Here is a 20499-nt window from a genome sequence, read left to right on the forward strand (position 1 = left end):
CGAAGTGTTTAAATGTAATGTATTTGTCAATACTGTGTCGTTATAAACTAGAACACATGGTTTCCAGCCTCCATTGCAACATGGCATCCCTTTTCTGTATAGGTTGGTAAAAACATTGATAAGTGGCTGTGGATGCTGAGTGGCAGCCGTGTTATGACTCGAGCAGAGGGTGACGGCAATGTGGTGAAGAGCAAACATGGCAGCATTGAGGCGGACTTCAGTGCCTGGAAGGCCAAGTTCCTGAGCAGGCTGCAGGCACTAGTGAAAGGGGAGAAGAAATCTTGTAGCGGAAAGTGCAAGAAGGGCAAGTGCAAGTCTAAAGGGAAGTCCAGTACTGAGGCTCTGGAGCAGGAACAAAGCAGACCAGGAGATTCAGAGCACGAGGACACAGAGGTAAATCTCATCGGATGCCTTGCATTGTGTGGTGAGACTTCTGTATCTTTCCTTGTTCCAAGCTCAAGAATTTATCAACACGGGGCATGTTCAGTAAGTGAACTGGAATAGTGTTTCCATCTACAGATAATTAATTGAAACTGACCATGAAATAAAATATTGTAAAATTGGGTAATTTCAGAAACAAATATATAAGGACACTAGCTGATATACCTGGCGTTGCTTGGGATTTACCCCCATTCACAGGTGCGGTCTCCCCTCCCTGCAGCCCACAAAACTGCCCCCCCCCTGCACCCCACATCACTCTGCACCCCACATCACTCTCCACCCCCTGCACCCCACATCACTCTCCACCCCCTGCACCCCACATCACTCTCCACCCCCCTGCACCCCACATGACTCTCCCCCCTGCACCCCACATCACTCTCCCCCCTGCACCCCACATCACTCGCCACCCCCCTGCTCCCCACATCACTCGCCACCCCCCTGCTCCCCACATCACTCGCCACCCCCTGCTCCCCACATGACTCGCCACCCCCCTGCACCCCACATCACTCGCCACCCCCCCTGCACCCCACATCACTCGCCACCCCCCTGCACCCCACATCACTCGCCACCCCCCTGCACCCCACATGACTCGCCACCCCCCCTGCACCCCACATGACTTGCCACCCCACATCACTCGCCACCCCCCCTGCACCCCACATCACTCGCCACCCCCCTGCACCCCACATGACTCGCCACCCCCCTGCACCCCACATGACTCGCCACCCCCCCTGCACCCCACATGACTCGCCACCCCCCCTGCACCCCACATGACTTGCCACCCCACATGACTCGCCACCCCACATGACTCGCCAACCCCCCTGCATCCCACATCACTCTCCACCCCCCTGCATCCCACATCACTCTCCACCCCACATCACGGTCCACCCCCCTGCACCCCACATCACGGTCCACCCCCCTGCACCCCACATCACGGTCCACCCCCCCTGCACCCCACATCACGGTCCACCCCCCCCTGCACCCCACATCACTCGCCACCCCCCCTGCACCCCACATCACTCGCCACCCCCCCTGCACCCCACATCACTCGCCACCCCCCCCTGCACCCCAGATCACTCGCCACCCCCCATGCACCCCACATCACTCGCCACCCCCCCTGCACCCCACATTATTCCCCCCCCTGCACCCCACATTATTCCCCCCCCTGCACCCCACATTATTCCCCCCCCTGCACCCCACATTATTCCCCCCCCCTGAACCGCACATTATTCCCCCCCCTGAACCGCACATTATTCTCCCCCCCCCTGAACCGCACATTATTCCCCCCCCTAAACCGCACATCATTGTCCCGTCCCCCATGCATGACCCCCCCAGTCCTCACTAGCAGCGGTTTCGGATGTCCCTCTCCTCGAAATGTAATGTAAAGGATTCAGGGAGGAGAGGGACTCCATGGTGTGGTCTGGCCGGCCCCGTCCTACATCTGCGGCCCTAATGCAGCATGGAGCGATCGGTGGCCGGGCAGGAGCGAGAGAGGGCCGGGACTCAAGTTGGTCTCCCGCGTGGCGCTGCCTCCCGCCCCCCACACCGCTGGCTGCAAGCAGGGAAGCCAGGGGGAGAGTGTGCTCGGTAGGATCCGGGGGTGGGGGGTGTAACAGCACAGGAGGCGCTCGCTCTCCCCCTGTTCCCGGCGCTCGCTCTCACCCCTCCTCGGGCGCTAGTTCTCCCTCCCCTCCTGCGGCGCTCCGGCGGGTGAGCCGGCGCTCGTTCTCCTCCTTCCCCGGCGGCCAAGGCCGGTGGGGTGAGGTGTGTGCGACACATAGAAAATGGAGAAGTAGAGCACTGCAAAGAAACAAAAGGGCTGGAGGCAAAAAAATAAACTATTGGGCATATGTGCCAAACTAACAAACACACAAATAAAAACTGTACGACACAGCAATGAGTGAGAGCCGGGGGGGTGGGGGGGGGGTGGAGAGACACCGGCCAATGAGCAGTGGGAGGCCGGGCGGACCGACGGCCAATCAAATTGTCTACAGGGACTCACAAACAAGATTTCAGTTTTATAGATATAGATGATAATATATTAGCATGCGTAATTAAATATTCATGTGGAAGACAGGTAAAATTAAACCCAGCTCCCTTTAGTGGACTGTATATCATTATTTTGTACTTTTTTTTCCCCCTTCTTTGTAACATAAAAAGTACAGTTGCTACTTCAATTGAAAAGAACATTAATATCTTGTTTTGGATGTACGTTTTATGTACGAGATGAATAGGGTCACAAACCAGTGGTATAAATGAAGACAGACTTCTTTAATATGCTTTTTTGTTTTTTAGGAGGAGCAGTTTGAAACCACCAGTGAGTCAGAGTCTGACGGCGAGGGAGAGACCGGAGCCGGTGGCCTCATAGATGTTGAAGATTTAGGGAAGGCAATGAGCAGTATGAAGAAAGCCAAGGTATTGAACCACCTGTAGATTAACAACTTCATTGTCTAATAGACCAGCAAGTCTGTGCTTCACAAGATCTATCTGGAGAGGGGATTAGCAAACCGTTCTTGAATAGTACCATTCAACGTTTTGTCCCTTTGAAATGACAGGCGTTACATGTCTCCTTTTTGTATAGTAGTGACCGTGGGCCTTCTTCTTTAAAGTGAGATGGCGCTGATCCGGTGCCACCGCATGAAAAGCCTCATTGAAGTCCGTGCTGTACAGCAGAATCAACCCTATCTCACTTTATAGAGTAAGGCCCCATGTTGTGTAACGGAATTGAACATGTAATCTTGAGAATTTATTTATTCGACAGAATAAACACCACTCAACCAAAAAAATTCACAATTTGGCAATGAATTTGTGATTGTGCCCTTAAATTAGCTGATAGATGGCCAATTGGGGTGCTACCTGCTCAAAAGGAAATCAAGTATAACTGGAATGAGGGAAATCTACGATGGCCACAGATAACCCCAAAGAAGGATTGCGTTTATGGTGCACACTCGAAGCTATTAGAACGTAACTTTTAATAATGATATTAAAATAAGGGGTAACAAAATAGCATACATTAACTAATGGTGACAGTTGTTTTAATTGAAGTGAATAATAGTGAGTTAAATATTGAGTGTATTTGTAGCACTTTGACTTATCACTGGGATAAGTCTAGTAGAATAATGGGTGGTAGTGTCTACAGGCTCTCTACATGGAGTATGAACTGTGTCCATATAGGACAAATGCGCAGCAGTAAAGTATACAAAACAAGTATGCACACGGTGCCTAGTTCGTCCTTGTAATCAGATACTAGGATCACTTCCCTGCTGGAATAACTTTTTCAATAGTTCCTAAATGCCAGTGCAAGTAATTGAAGAACGAATTAACCCTACCGTAAAAGCGTTTAGTGGGTGATGTGATGATAGCAAATTATACCTGCTAAAACCTATAATCTCAGAGTTGGTGGATGTGATGTTAATTTAACACAATACTAATAGTTAAAAATAAAAAATATATTCAGTAATAATAACATATAAAATTAAAAAATGATTGAATAAAAAACCTTTATAAAAACCCTCTGAAAAAACAAGGTCCCGTTACAAAAGCAATGACATCCAGGTATTGGCAGCCCGTTTCAAAGGGATCACTACTCCCTAAATATATCTGTGAAAAAAAGAGAAAAGAAAACAGGCGCACACCTAGTGCATTAACGTAATAACAAATGTTTTATAGAACTTAAAATCAATAGAACTTAAAATGTCCACTCACAAGAGTACTGAAAAAATAAGCAGGTATGAGATTGGCTCTCATGTGCCAGCAACGCTGTCCAATAGAGATGATAGCGTCCTCTCGTGCCTCTCCTCCGTGTAACCGGATGGCCGGAAGTGAAGTCCTTCCAACTCGGTGCTCCGTTTGAGGTGTCCTTCCGGGAACCAGCAGCTTCAGAGTCTTAGTGCCGGCAACAATAGCATGGGAGACCAGGAACCAGCGTCTCTCCTCCAACAGCACCGAAGATCAGGATCAGGGGTTCCCCTGATGAAGTCATCATAGATGACGAAACGCGTAGGGCGTGGTCTGACTGAAGCTGTCACTTGCCCATGATCTTCGGTGCTGTTGGAGGAGAGACGCTGGTTCCTGGTTCCTCGGCAAAGAGGTCTTAAATCTGCGGCCATGGCCCAGTGACCAGATGTCTACTCTCCTATCCTGGATGAATGATAGTCTCTCACATTATAGAATCAACTCTTACAGAACAGAAGAGCTCAAGGTCCCAGACAAGCTATAGACAAGGATAGGGGAGGGGTGTCTTCCTCGGAGCAGTCTGACGTGCTACAGCAGTACTTGGAGGGAGAGTACTGGGATTCATATGGTTGTGAAGTATAAAATGACGTCTACATTTAATTTGGATCTGGTTGATTAAAGCAAGGTGAGAGGTCCTAGAGCTGGAGGATCTAGAGGATGAGTGCCTAAAAGGTGAAGCTTTTCCAAAGCTCTCAAAGGAGGGCAAAACGTTTCCACTATGTTCAGTTAGGAAATTATAGCGGCTGAATGAAAGCAGCCTGGTAAGAAATTGGTCGCCGCAGTAATGTTTTCTGTGATGTATCCGTTGGTTCACTAAAAAATTGTGAAATCGCCCATATTGCAAGTATCCCCGCATTACCAGTGGACAATGTAGTGTTGTTTTCGTGACACAATCAAGCGAAGAGCCATAAGAATGTTGCTAGGCAATCTGGAAGAGGCTTTTTTTAAAAAGTGTCAAAAGAACTTCAATTCTTTCGGCATTAACAGAAATCAAGATGGTGACAGAGTATATCGACGAAGCATAGCTAGACACAGTGTGCCTGTCGACAAGAAACACGGCCCTGTCAGTGGCAGGAAGAAGAGAACTGTGTCTAAGACATGGGATAGCCGATTCGACTTGCAAGAACAACTTTGGCTCTCTCAAAGGTGAATTTCTGTTTGGAGAAAAAACTGGACCCTATAAATAGGTAATGTATCAGGGGAAAGTGTCTTTCTTCCCAGGTTTTATGCCTCAGCAAGACAGAATGTCTGTCTGTTTTATAGAGAAGCAAAATCCTACCAATCGGAAAGACTTTGGCTTGACAACAAATATCGAGACGGGGATAAAATAGCCTTATTCGTGGCCCCCAGGAGAGATTCTTTCGGGAGAGGCAAGTTTGCATGAAACAAAGCGAGCCCTTCAGTATGCGGTTGGAGGAAGACCATCTTTATTCACTACTGTGTGTGCACATTTCATGAAAGACAAATTCTGTGGATTGTCACGTCGGGTACCAACGGGAATTGGTACAAGAACTTTGACAGAATCGGTTTTGGATATCCTGAAATCCAATTTTCCCTGAGAATTAAAAGCCTTGGACAACATCCTAAATCAATTATTACTGGACAGGGTAATAAAGTTGCATATTTTTAAAGGAGAACAGCCTTTTATTCCAGAATGTTTTAGGGTCAAGAAGGCATCTGGAGAACGCGCTATTGGATGTCAGGAAAGTAAATGTTTTTTTCTACATATCAGAAAATTCAAGATGGTGTCTCTGAACAAAGTAATGCTGCAAGTAGTCAAGCCCAGGGATTGGTTAGTCTCAATGGATTTTAAGGGTGCATACCTGCACATACCAAGTGCGCAAGCGTGCAGAAATTATTTGAGATTTGTGGTAAGCTGAAGAAAAGATCAAAGGACAGCAATACATACAGCCTGTTCGAGAAGGGGGCATGGGGAGGGAGAGATATGTTTGACACTTTCAGATACAGCAAGGGTTTCAACAAGGCACTGAGGGGCAGCATATTTCAGAGAAAAGTGATAGAAATTGGGGGCTGGCAGGCTCAGGAAATATGAGGAAATGCTTCTAAGGCTGCGCGTATAGTGCCGGCTACGGATGACGTCTCCCGTCTCAGTAGCCCAAACAAAAGTTGTAACTTGAGTTTGCGAGACGTCTCTTGCTACAAGGGGAGTGACGGAAGGCAGAGGGTTGGGGACAAGAGCAAGGGGGACGGCTGAAATGGAGAGGAGTTGTAATTTCTGTTTGTATGCTGAATTTACTTTAAATTACGTGAGAATTTACTATTTTAAAGTTGTTCACACACACACCACACACACCCGCCAACAGAAATCATGGGGCCTAGGACAAATGAAAGGAGCAGGCCCCCCCCACCCCCCCCCAAACTCTCCCAACCCATAGCTCACCTACCACGGAAAAACACGTTTTAGCGCGCAACTTTTACTTAACCCCCAATACATATATAAAATACACCCCTAATACATATAAAAATCAAACTTGCCTTGGGGATGATCTCAGGTCAGGCTGTTGGCTGCAGGGGGGGGGGGGCGGTGTGCCGCTGGCGGTGGTGGGGGCCCGGTGGCTGGTGATGCTGCAGGGGGGGGTGGCGCCTGGCGGTGGGGGGGCGGTGGCACAATCACACCCCCCCTGTTCCCCCCCTCTCCCTGCACTCCCACACACACACACACACACACACACACACACACACACACACACACACAGACACATTCCCCCTCTCCCTGCATCAGAAGCTATCTGATTGGTTACATGATGAGACCGTCTCTGTAAAAATCAAATTCTACTGACTACAGAGATTCACGTCGCTGTCGTGCCTACTATAAGCGCATGCTACAGATTCAATGCATTTGTTTTGAAGACGTCGCGTCGCCGGCACTATAAGCGCAGCCTTAGAAAGGTTGGTGAATTTCTGACGTCCTCACAGCAGAGGTAGTAAAGGTTAATTTTGTAAGGGAGTTAGAAAGACAAAAAAAAGACTAGGGCTAGACACTAGTCTGTCCTAAATTTTAAAGGAAACCAAAATCTCATGGGGTCTGAGGTTTCTCACTGGAGACGACTGGGCGCACTACATTGGTGGTTCGCATCTGCCATCAATTTCTATTTTTCTGTGCAGACCTTGTGTGTTAACCTGTGACCACTTTAACTTGTATACGCTTTCCTGGTGGTTGATGATTTTTTTTATTTGTATTGATTTGCTCAGGATATTGATTTAATTCAGCTATAGAACATTGGCGTTTTCTTTTTCCAAACCGTGGCACGTGTCCATATGAGATTTGTCACCTGTGGCGCAAGTGTTTCTCAGCGCAATGAGTGGATCCGTTTGTGAACCTCCTTAAACCTGGTTCACATGGCTATGCAGCAGAAACAATGCAGAGATTGTGTTCCTGCACAGAAAATATTTATTCTGCCAATGAAGGAGGAATCCATTTACGAATGCATTTATTCATAAATACAAATGCGTGTTCCACAAACAGATGAATGATCACACCTTAAAACTCCTCTGTTTTACTAATACAGAGGAAAACAGGATCCACAATAGTCTGAAATGGACAGTAATCCTTATATATGGTGTCTGATACTTCCGCTTGTCACCACTGGAGGGCAGTAGGAAAAGTTACCATGTGTATAGTGCATGTCCTACAGTGATTCTCTGTAGCTATGAAGGGGCAAATGCCACATAGTAAGCCAAAAATTCCCAATATCCAATATGACAAATATATAGTTAAGTATTTAACGGTTTGTCTTCTAATACGTAAGGGTCATGTTGTTCACCTTTCGTCAGAAAATGTTATAAACCTGTAGCCCCGCCAAGGCATGGCCCCTTTCAGGTCCTAACACTATTTGTCAGCTGGTAACAGTCGTTTGGAGGTTAGTGACCTCTCCTCCCTGGGTTTATGCTCACTCCTCCCTACTTTTTAAGAAGCAGGTTTTTTCATGCACCTGTGCATGACTGGTCTATTGAGACCTTTCTCCCTTCATTAGGCCGCGCGTATAGTGCCTGCGACGGGCGACGTCGCCCAAAAACGAATGCATTGCCACAGCCGCGTGCACTTATAGTAAGCACGAAACTGCGATGGAGCGACTGAGCGTCACGAATTTTGGTAGCTGGCAATATTTGATTTTTCAAGGGCTGTCGCCTCGTGACAGCCCCTGAACCAATCAAATGCCAGTAAGCCCGCGCTGCTGCCGGCACAAAGCAAAATATAACTTTCACTAGCGGCGACAGGTGACGTCACCCGTTGCGTCGCCCGGCGCGGGCACTATACGCGTGGCCTTACAGAGGTAAAGGAGAATAGTTAGTGTGAAGTCCTGCAGAGTGGTCATGCTGTGACATGGCTGCAGGCTTATAACACGTTGGACAAGGGTTGAACTAAATTACCCTTACTTTTGAGAATACAGACAGATAAGTATTTAACTATATATTTTGTCATATTGGATATAGAATTGGGAATTTTTCTCTTGTTGTATACATTTGGTCACGCCCAATACACTGCTGTTGACACAAATATATACAGGCATACCCCGGTTTAAGGACACTCACTTTAAGTACACTCGCGAGTAAGTACATATCGCCCAATAGGCGGCTCACGCATGCGCCTGTCAGCACGTCCTGAACAGCAATACCGGCTCCCTACCTGTACCGAAGCTGTGCGCAAGCGGGGACACTATAGAGCCTGTTACAAATGCGTTATTTACATCAGTTATGCACGTACACTGGCGACACACTTTATTCGAGCTCGGCTAGTCCCACGAATTCGGATATACCCGGGTGTATTGAGGTTTGTGACTGTTTTCTGCCCGAGTGCATTGGGTTATTTTCCAGGCAGGGATTGAAGCATTTTATTCCTGCTGGCTGCAATACTGCACAGTATATATATATATATACTGCATTACAATTCATGAATTTATGCCATCTGGTAGACACGCGAAGCATTGCAGCCTATTAAATCCTAATCATTATCATTTAACAGATCAGCCGCCCGTCAGCCAGGCATGAACCCAGGCTGGGAAGGCAAACGCAACGGGGCTTGTCAGAGGTGAGGAGCGGCGCATTCCAGGTATCTGCCAGGTACATACTGGGTATTTGCTCGAATAAAGTGTGTCGGTGCAGTATATGACGATTGCAGTACAGTACATGCATTGATAAGTGGGGAAAAGGTAGTGCTTCACTTTAAGTACATTTTTGCTTTACATACATGCTCCGGTCCCATTGCGTACGTTAATGCGGGGTATGCATGTATATGATGTGGTGGGTGTTGCCATCACAAAAATGAAGAACGTATAAGTGTGATTGGTTTCTTTAGAACAATGCAGTCACCTTTTTAAAGCAAGAATTTTCTAATGCGTGATTAAAAAAAAAAAAAATGTGTAACTATTTTGATAATAATTTTTCAGCCGGGTCCCACTAAAACTCCTGCTCACCACATGCTTATCTGACGGACTGTCAATAATTTAAAATAAAAGCACTTGGAAATAAACAGTATACCTGTAGGTTCTAGGATCTACAAAAAGATCTAGGATCTTCCCAAAAGAAATAAAATTAAGATTGTTCAAACCACACGTTTGATTAACACTTAAACATTACAACTTGTCCTTAATAATCATGTTATTTTTTAACACAGGTCATGCAGCCTACATTTAACCTATTAAACATACCTGGGCCATCAAGTCTGTTTGTAAATTGCCTATCAGGTGATGCCAGTTGGGTAGATGTACAGTCAATATGCCAAATATTTGTAAGTGTAAAATAAAAGTAACTTGCTAAATTGGGAACATCCTTCAGAGATTGAGCAGCCTATAAAGCACTGCAATGTAATTTATTCTAGCACAGCATAAGTAATGGAAAGTGAGCTCCAGCTATAAAGATTTACAATTCAAGTATTAACATATTAGTATAGTCAAACGTCAATATTTGATTTGATTCAATAGAAGGAAACGTCCCAATTCTGTGAATGATATTGATGTGCAGAACATATTGGTATCATGTCTTAAATTTGCTGTCAGGACAAACGAAATATTACACTTGCCAATAAAAATGTTGACGGCGTGACTTAAGTTTCCTTAAGGAAGGCTTTTTGTCTGAAGCGCTCATCTTTTTAAATTGAATGTGAAAGACCATGAAAAAGGACGAAGTAGGAAGAAAATACGGTCACGCAAAAATAAGATACTCAAAAGTACCACACAACTGACCAGGCAATGTATAAAACAGATAAAGTAGTGACATGGGCTGTATTGGCATGCAGTGCTGTGTCACAAAAGGTTTTCCTGTGCTGAAACGCCCTACGGCCCATTCAAGTGTGCGTCCTGAAGCAGCAAAGTGTATGGAATAGTAAATGGTTTATAATCCCTATAAGGGGCATCATTTTATGGATATAGACTATTGACCTCAATGTGTTGTGAGTGCTGTTCTGAAAGTACATTGGACGGCAGTGTATATGAATCTTAATTGAGAAAGTTGTGAATAAAAACACAAGTCTGAGGATATGTTTTGCAGAATGACAGATACGTTTATTGCTTTGTGCGGTGCACACGCAGAGGAGAGTTTCAAAATAAAACTCTCCCAACGACATGGTGGCATACAGGCCTTATTTATACACAAAATACTAAACCCACGCCCCCTATACAAGGTTGCGTGTCGTCACTACGTAAACAAAATATGAACATGAACACATTGAGTTAATAACATTATGGGATGCCTAAATGAAATGATTCAGCAATATTCCTTATACAAGCCGTTGTCCTTTCCTCTACATACGGAACATCATGGGGCCCCCCCCATCGGAATGCGAGAAAGTGCGTATCTGTCTCATATTTTCATAACATTGGCACTTTCCTCTTCTGCTCAAGGTCTTGTGGCTTAAGTGAAACGCTCAATACCAATTGGAACGTCAGCAGAAAAAAATGTATTTTAAACTAACGTCCATACCAAGTTTCATACAGACAATATCAAGCACCTAAGATGGATGCTGACTTAAAATGGTTGCTTAGATCCCAGTGCTGTTGTGTCAGACCCCCCCCCTTAAGTCATATTCTCACTTTGTCATAATGGAGTGAGAACAATTCGGACCCTGGGATCTCCTATCTTGTATCTCATATATACGTGTAATGCCACACGCAGAGAAATGGTTTGGCATTTTGAATGACTTCGCCTAAATAAAAACGTTGTTCCTCTGGGGTAGCTGCAAAGCCGATGACATTTGCATGTGCAAAGATGCATATTTTTGCTTAATAGGGACATGTAAAAGTGAGGTTTGCTGTAACTTTGTGCTATGCCCGCCTCACTCCCCAGTGTAAAATTACACACTCCACAAAGCTATTCATAACTGTGCGGTTGACATTTTATACTGAGGCCATCGCTTGGGACTCGGCTAGCAATGAAGTCAGAATTTTATCGCTGCGTGAGCATGGTCTTAACCTTTGTGCTAACAGAGAGCTCGGCACTTGAGTCTTTTCCAAACTTTTTTTTTTTCCCATCCACATACTAAATGAAAGTCAGTCAATCTATTCCTCTTCTGAGGCAGAACATATAATGTGAAATATCAACTATTTAAAATGGATATGCCAATTCCAATATGCCAATTCGGAGACTTGTGCATGTGCCCTATTTAACGGTGCAGCCCAAGACAAGTGAATGGAGGCCACATCACTGTTTTATAAAGTTGCAAAGTCAGTGTTTCCATCACTTTTTTTTGTTTTTATTTGCAGGTTTGGTCATTTGGCGGGATTTGATTTTAACTGGTGGTCAAAGTGGCCTCCAAAAAAAGTAGCTGTACAGTGCATCATTTAAAAGATGACCTGCATTTATTAAGCATTAGGACAGATGTCTTACGCCTGTAAATTTAGAAATATTAAGTCATATTTATGCTGTGAAAAGTAAGTTTTTGTACAAATATAAATACAGTACAAAGTTATGCTATTGGGGTTAAAAAAAAAAAAAGATGACCTTGAAAGAATTGGGCAAAGATTGACCATTTTGATACTTTGGTACAGGAAATTTGGACTAGCCTCTTTGTCCTTTTTGTATCTCAGTGCTGTGGAGGGGTGAGGGGGATGACATGGGCTGGGGCATAATTGTGTATCCTGCCTGTCCCACGATTTCAATGCAAAAATTGTGACCGAGACTATAGGAGTCACTCAGTGGTGATTACACTCCCCTAGAAGCAGGTGAAGTCCATTTTTGAATTCCAGTGCCACCTCATCTTGTGACCTTCCCTAGGCTGCGCTTATAGTGCCGGCGACTCGACGTCGCGGCAAAACCAATGTATTGCCGCCGTTGCGTGCGCTTATAGTAGTTTTGTGGCTTAGTATATAGTTTCATGGCGACACGAAATTTGGGAGCCGGTCAAATTTGATTTTTCAGAGGCTGTCGCCACATGTGACAGCCTCTGAACCAATTAAGGGCAAGCTCGCTTGCGACATCGCTGCAAAGCGAAATACAACTATTGCGGGTGGCGACGGGTGACGTAATCTGTCGCGTCGCCGTCGCGCGCACTATATGCGCGTACCTAGTCTCATCTCCCTGTGCCGCAGGCACGAACATTTACATGGTGCAAGAGAAGGTAAGCGCAAACCCAATAATATATCACAAAAAAATCACAAAATCATGATATCCCCAAGAGGAGATGCTGCTGGTGTGAGGAATTTCACAATCTCTCAATAGACAACAGGAGGAGTACACAGAGCGCAAGAACTCCTCTCGTGGGTGAATGCATTTACCTACGAGAGGAGTTCTTGCGCTCTGTGTACTCCTCCTACCAACATTTACATGGTAAATATTGTATTTGCCAGGGCTAGTGTTTGATACTGAAGTCTTGGACTCCATTTCCATCCACATTTGCTATTTTTGTAGCCGCTGTGCTGGGAACCTGCTCTAGTATGCTCCACTGCAAAATAGCTACAGGGAGAAGATCCTTGGACTGATTACTTGCTTGCCAGTTACAGATCACGGTGACAAAATCATTTCCTCGTGCCTTGCTCTTTCATTTGAACTAATCTCTTCTGCCTATAAGCAGTTATCAACCTTCACAAATCAGGAAAATGCACGCATCCTGAGTGAATATTCAAACTCTCCTCCCTCCGCTCCCTGGAGTTAAAAGCGATTTTATTCCTGTCTGCATAGTTCTAAAAAATAAAATAAAAGGTTAATTCTTTAAAGCAATTCCCCAGGAACAGCCAATGGATTGAAATAGCAGTTCAGGGTTATCACAGTGCACCAGCTGTGCGAAGGGCTCCATGTTGAAATATGGTAGACATTTGATTAATGGCCACAGTCTGCAGCATTAAAGCTACGCTGGTTAGGTTTTATGTTTATCTGATGAGTGTACTTCAGAGGAGTTGGCATAGAGGACACACAAAGCTCACAACGTTATTTTCTAATATTCAACTGAAGTGATATTTACTTGCTTTAATAAAAAATAAAAAAATGCAGTCGTTTCTAGGTGACACAATGAAAGTGTAATTATTGGACAGCCTTTGTTGCACTCATTGGCCATAGTTAGTCTCCTACTAGAAGGTTGTTGTTAATCAGTTCTCTCCTTCCATTAACCTGCCCTCAACTATGCTATTTTATGTGATAAAACAGATTGATTTGTAAACAGCTTTTTTTTTTTTTTTACATGAAGCTATAACAGCAAAATGTGGATCTGTTCTGTTTTGTTGGGTTTTTTTTGTTGGGGGAAGGCATCTCCTCTAATAGGTTTTGATATCCTCACACCGCACACAGAAGCTTTTACCAGTAACTTTTAAAATCCATGTAAACATACATTTTCTGCATTCAAATATGAAACAAATGCAGGAAGGATACTGCCTGGAATATATTTCTATGTCTGTGTTGCTGATGGGTTTTTGCTCTGCTGCCCAAGCAGCGTGTGAGTAGGTAATGTTTGCTATGATCACTTTCTGAAGGATTAGCTGTGTGGTAATGTCACTGTCTTTGAAGCAGGTGAGCCTGGTTTGAGTCAGTGTCTGCTCTCCTTTGACCTTGGACAAGCTGCTTGATCTCCCTGTGCTTCAGGCACCAATAGGGATTGCAATCTGTGTGGGGGCCACTCCTGTGCCAGCAAGTCTCTACATGCAGCGCTATGTACATGGTCAGGGCTATACAAAAAAAATAATTATTTGAGAAATAATTGAAGAGGGTCGTGGGCACTAATGCCACAAGCAGCATTTAGAAGGCCTCAAGGTATAAACTTGCAAGTTACCTCCTGGGTTTAGTTGCAATTGAAACAGTAAAGTGTAGCAGACCAGGATCACGGCGGTGTGGAAGCCGCAAGCAGGGGTTTGTTGGACACAGGATGCAGAGTAGAGAAGCACAGGATTCAAGTGACCAGTACAAACTTGAGCCAGCAGCCATGGGAAGAGGAGTGAAGTACAGATGTATACTGACTCGCCTTCCCTGGTCCCATGGACATTTGTTCCTGTGGCACTGGGGAAGGGGCAGGCAGCCACAGCAGCTCCATGGAAATTTCTGCAGTCTGTTTCCCCCAGCTGCAGGGACTAGATGTTACGTTCTGCTCTTGTAATTTCATTGGTCGTGGCTTTCCTTCCAGGCTTTGTCACGTGCACTGCGTGTGATCACTTTCTTTACCTTCCCAAGACACACTTGAAAAATGAGATGACCATCTCTCCCTGTGTTTCCTAGGAAATCTATCGCAGATTGCACACTGTGCAGAATTCAAATGTAAAAGATACAAGCAAAATGTCCAAATAAATGGAAAATGGCTGTACACCTCCCCCATTTACTATACTTTTCAAACTATTACGGGTTTAATACTGGTAACACACTGTAAAGAGGAGATATTATCACAATCTACTTCGAGGCCTGCTTTCTGTATTGGAGAAACAAATGTAAATTGTGAACAGATGCTTCAGCTAAAGGACTAATCCGATGGATAAAATGCTAATTTTGCACGGAAAGCACACCATTTTTTTTATCAGTCGGTTAATTTTAATCACTGTTTCCCCCCTCCCTGGTTTCCTTGCAGACTTTTGAGGCCTCCAGTAATAGAATCACATCATGTGGTTAACAATGAAAAAAATGTGTTTGTGTTGCTTTCAGTCCAGATTTGCATCCCCGAACTTTGTTTCCTTTATGTAGCTCTGTACAATAAACAGAAACACAAATTCACATCCAATATGACCATTTATATAGTTAATCTATATATATATATATATATATATATATATATATATATATATATATATATATATATTCTTCTGGGTCATTTAGTTCAATATTTTGGCTAACACATGTTAAGCCTGCAACCAAGGTAGACTTGTCAGCAGGTTCCTCCACTACGATTATATACTGTCCTTCGAATTCCCTCCCACCCGTTTAATTTAAAAAAAAAAAAAGTTTTAATTGCACTGTATCACGAGTATAGCACATATAATGGTTCTATATTATAACCTCTTAGACATCACATACATGTCACGCTATCCATTCTATTGACTAGATCATGGTTTTGTTTCATCTTTTCTCTCTGTATTACGGAAAATTTAAAATAGACAGAATATCATTGAAACATTGACAGGGTTTAACGTGGTGGCAGGCTTATTTAACTGTTTTTGGCCAAATGATTGAACTTAATGATTATATATATATATATATATATATATATAGATAGATAGATAGATAGATACGTTAAACCCTTTCAATGATATTTTGTCTATTTCGAATTTTGATATGATAATATCTAAATGAACTAAGTAACGTCACTGGAGGTGCATTGGGGCTAGTGTAACTGTTGCATGTTTAAGCACTCCTAGGGACCATTATTTATTTTGTTACATAGGATTAAAGCAGGGGCTCTCCGGAGCCGAACTGCAGTAATTTCAGCTCTGGGGCTCCCTGTTTCCCGAGATACTTCGGAAGCAGGTGCCGATATCACAGATCGGTTTAAATGTCGAACGTCACGTGGGCCGCAAGGGATGAGGTCGCGGCTTCCTATTGGCCCGTGTGATGTGGGACATTTAAACAGATCTGAGATACCGGCACCTGCTTCCGAAGTTTCTCGGGAAACGGAGCCCCCCGGAGCTGAAATTAACGCGATTCATCTCCTGAAGACCCCCAGCGTCAATCCTAATTAAACAAACCCTCTGTAAAAAAAAAAAAAAAAAAAAGAGGATATTAAAACTTGTTATTTATTCATTTGTTTTGTTATTTGAAAACCTGTGAAAAATAAAAGCCGATGGCTCATAGTTACTGTTATGACAGACGATACCTTTAGCGCCAGGAGACACCTTTATAGGGTGATCTTGCGTAGTGCCGCCGCTTAGTTAAAGTAATGCTGGTTGGAGCAAAGGGCATTTTAACATTTGAGGCCAACACATAATCTTAAATTGTTCACCATTTATATTTGATGTGAAATATTTAATACATCGCACTATTAAGGTATGCATTAAGTTAATTTTAGGAAGGGCATCAGCTTGGATGGCTGAAGGCCTCTTGGTATAGACGATCATTTAATATTGGCACGCCAAACTCCGCTTTAGCTCATACATTGATCCACATATACTCACTGATTATAGGCGTGCACTGGCACACGCAGGGCATACACGCACTCATACAATACGTATATAGGTATAGACTGTTAGACTCGGGCTTATATAACTCTATGCCCAGGACATATTTGAAAATGACAGGTAACTCTCAATGTATTACTTCCTGGTAAAACATTTTATAAATAAATTATAAATACATATACTGGCGTATTCTAGCAGAAGATCCACAGCACAGTTGCTAAGTGTGATTACACAAATACAAAGATGGGGAAAAAAGAGCCACACATTAAATTATTAATTTCTAGACGTAACATAGAACAAACTGCAGTCACTTGGTTATTCCCCCCAGGGCAGTTTCCTTCATTGACTTTGCTTTGGGGCAGCCCTGAACTTGGGGTTTGACAAATAGCAATCTCATTGCTGGAGATTTGTCAATATAGGACATTCTAATTCAACATAATTCAGTCTAATCTCTAACGGACAGGAGACATACAGGTAAACCCCGTTATAGCGCGTTCCTCGGGGGCCACCCGATCCGACCGCGCTACAAACGGGGTCGCGCCAATTAAATAAAATAAATAAATTAATTAAACAAATTTAAAAATGGCCGCCGCGCCCGGGGTTCCGTGTCTACAGAGGGGGGAGAGCTGGGATCGCATCATCGCACTGTGCTGCACTGTGCTACTCCTCCCTCCTCCCTCCTCCCTCCTCCCTCCTCCCCAGCAGTCAGAGAGCTGCAGGCAGTGCTTGGAGAGTGCGAGGCTCAGGGCTGCAGCCTCCTCTCCATGGCAATTTTACTCACATGTCCGCTGATCACCCGCACAGCAGCTTCTCCTGCTCTCAATCGCAAACTTTTCAGGGACGCCAGGGGAGCCTGCCCTGTCTGTGTGTCTGTGTGTCTGTGTGTCTGTGTGTCTGTGTGTCTGTGTGTCTGTGTGTCTGTGTGTCTGTGTGTCTGTGTGTCTGTGTGTCTGTGTGTCTGATAGCTTCTTCTGCTCTACACCACAGACATTATATCCTGTGGGGGGGGGGGGGGGTAGGGGGAGAGTGTGTGTGTGCGTGCTGTGCAGTGTCCTGTGAGTGTGTGTGCTGTGCAGTGTCCTGTGAGTGTGTGTGCTGTGCAGTGTCCTGTGAGTGTGTGTGCTGTGCAGTGTCCTGTGAGTGTGTGTGCTGTGCAGTGTCCTGTGAGTGTGTGTGCTGTGCAGTGTCCTGTGAGTGTGTGTGCTGTGCAGTGTCCTGTGAGTGTGTGTGCAGTGTCCTGTGAGTGTGTGTGCAGTGTCGTGTGAGTGTGTGTGCAGTGTCCTGTGAGTGTGTGTGTGCAGTGTCCTGTGAGTGTGTGTGTGCAGTGTCCTGTGAGTGTGTGCAGTGTCCTGTGAGTGTGTGCAGTGTGCAGTGAGAGTGTGTGTTTTTTTTTTAAAAACGGGAGCCACGTGAAAACCGTGTTATAACGGGTCGCGCTATAACGGGGTTTACCTGTACCTGTTTGTTATTTAAACTTGATTGTATTCTCGTTTATTGCACTCGCGTGCTTATATTGCCTCCTCTCTTCCTAGTATGACTGACTGTTAGGGATTATTAAGTGGTTAAAAGTTGACGTAAGTGTTAATTTTGAGACTCCCTCTGCATTTCTAAAGGTCTGAGTCTGGTGGAAGTGTCCTTTCGTGTGACTTTGGGCTGGCTACATAATAGGGACGTTTTGGCAGCAAGAAATGTATCTTGTGCAGTTCTTTTTATGCTGATAAAGATAAAAGCAAAAAGATACCGGTCCTGGGGAAGAGCAGATTAGTTGTACGTTGTGATACCTTCTGACCGTACACTTAGGATTGCCACATTTTAAGTTTTTATAATACAGGACGCCAAAATCACTATGAAAATGTGATGTCATAATGAGTGATAAATGATTTGCAAATGTTTCGAGCTGAATGGTGTCTCCTGTTTGACTGCTATAGTCTGTTTTTTTTTTTTTTTTAAATCATCTCAGCGCTTGACAGGCGGGGAAAGACGCGCACTGAACTAACGAGTAGCGGTGGGAGAAAAAGTAACGCCTATTGGGCAGGGATCCGGGTATTATGGGATGACCAGGCATTATACTAACTTTTATTATTTTAACAATTTAGCAAGGCAATATCTATCGGAATAGGTAACTCTTACACTCAAATAGATTTCTATTACGTTTTTGTGATTGATTTTAAATTCAGTACTGTACACTTGAGGAAGAAACTAGTAAGGTTTTGAAAGCCCTGTGCATTGTCATTGTCACGAGAGAACTCAACAGGCTCATTAAAACACTCCCGATCCACACGGGAACAAATTCTGGACCTGATACCAGCTAACCCAAAACCTGGAACATTATACATACTCCCTTAAATTCACAAAGAGGGTAACTCTGGATTGTATTGTATTGTATGTCTTTAATTATATAGCGCCATAAATGTACATAGCGCTTCACAGTAGTAATACATGTCATATAAATAAATAATATAAATAACAGATCATGAGAATAAGTGCTTCAGACATACTGTAAAAGTAACATTAAGGAAGAGGAGTCCCTGCTCCGAGGAGCTTACAGTCTAATTGGTAGGTAGGGAGAACATACAGAGACAGTAGGAGGGAATTCTAGTAAGTGCGTCTGCAGGGGGCCAAGCTTTATGTATCATGTGTCCATGATTATCCAGTGCTATTCATATGCTTCTTTAAGCAAGTGTGTTTTAAGGTGAGTCTTAAAGGTGGATAGCGAGGGGGCTAGTCGGGTATTGAGGGGAAGGGCATTCCAGAGGTGTGGGGCAGAAAGGTTTAAGGCGGGAGAGGGCTTTAGATACAAAGGGGGTAGAAAGAAGACATCCTTGAGAAGAACGCAAGAGTCGGGATGGTGCATAGCGAGAAATTAGGGCTGAGATGTAAGGAGGGGCAGAAGAATGTAAAGCTTTAAAAGTGAGCAGGAGAATTGAGTGTGAGATACGTGATTTAATCGGAAGCCAGGAGAGGGATTTCAGGAGGGGAGATGCGGAGACAGATTTAGGAAAGAGTAGAGTGATTCTGGCAGCAGATGCCCTATTATCTCCGGATCTTGCACTATGACTGAGAATATTTCTGGCTGGGTGGAAGGCATTCTAAAACCACTTTTCAGGAACACACCCAGCTATATCCAGGACACCACTGACCTGCTAAACAAACTTAATGCCATTGGCCCCCTCCCAACAGGAACACTACTAGCAACCATGGATGTAGAATCACTTTACACAAACATCCCCCACAAAGATGGGATTTCAGCCTGCAGATACTTTCTGGGACCGCAGGAGCCCTCACAGGGACTGTGACTAAATGCATAGAATTTATTCTGACCCATACCTGTCACGGGAGACCTATGCTTTTAACACCTTAATTACCGGATTCTTTGATTGAACAAAGCGTGAGACAAAATAAATTGTGATTTACACGAGAAACACACACAGCTTGATTTACAAAATAACACGAATAAACACTTACTGGAACGGGGCAAAATGAAATAAAATGTTTACGGAACGAACTTCACAGAAATAAAGTCTCCAGACACGAATTCCCAGGAGCGGGGTTGGTGCGCAAATAGAGTTGTGCAACAGCCTTTGGCTAGGGGTGCCGCATGCGACCCCTGTTTCTCTGTCGAAAGTAATCTTTTCGTTCTGTCCTTGCAGGATTTGTTCGCAAATCCTTCAGTTCTAACGAACTCTTGAAGCAGGGCACAAATCTTACTTACGATGGAATAGTCTTTGTACTGCACGATGTATCTTAGATGAATCTCCCTTCCCCACTGATTGCACAGACTTTTAAAGCT

At 44.4% G+C, this 20499-nt stretch overlaps 1 protein-coding gene across 1 annotated transcript in view; it reads left to right on the forward strand.

The window, feature by feature from the left end:
• LOC142489354 (S-adenosyl-L-methionine-dependent tRNA 4-demethylwyosine synthase TYW1-like) overlaps positions 1-20499 on the forward strand; it is a 109088-nt gene that overhangs the window by 20941 nt on the left and 67648 nt on the right. Inside the window, exons 6-7 of the mRNA XM_075589939.1 lie at positions 103-393; positions 2734-2853. Coding sequence (XP_075446054.1) covers positions 103-393; positions 2734-2853 — 411 coding nt within the window. The remainder of the gene's footprint in view (positions 1-102; positions 394-2733; positions 2854-20499) is intronic.

The sequence above is a fragment of the Ascaphus truei genome, chromosome 3 (genome assembly GCF_040206685.1).
Source record: "Ascaphus truei isolate aAscTru1 chromosome 3, aAscTru1.hap1, whole genome shotgun sequence".
Classification (NCBI taxonomy): Eukaryota; Metazoa; Chordata; class Amphibia; order Anura; family Ascaphidae; genus Ascaphus; species Ascaphus truei.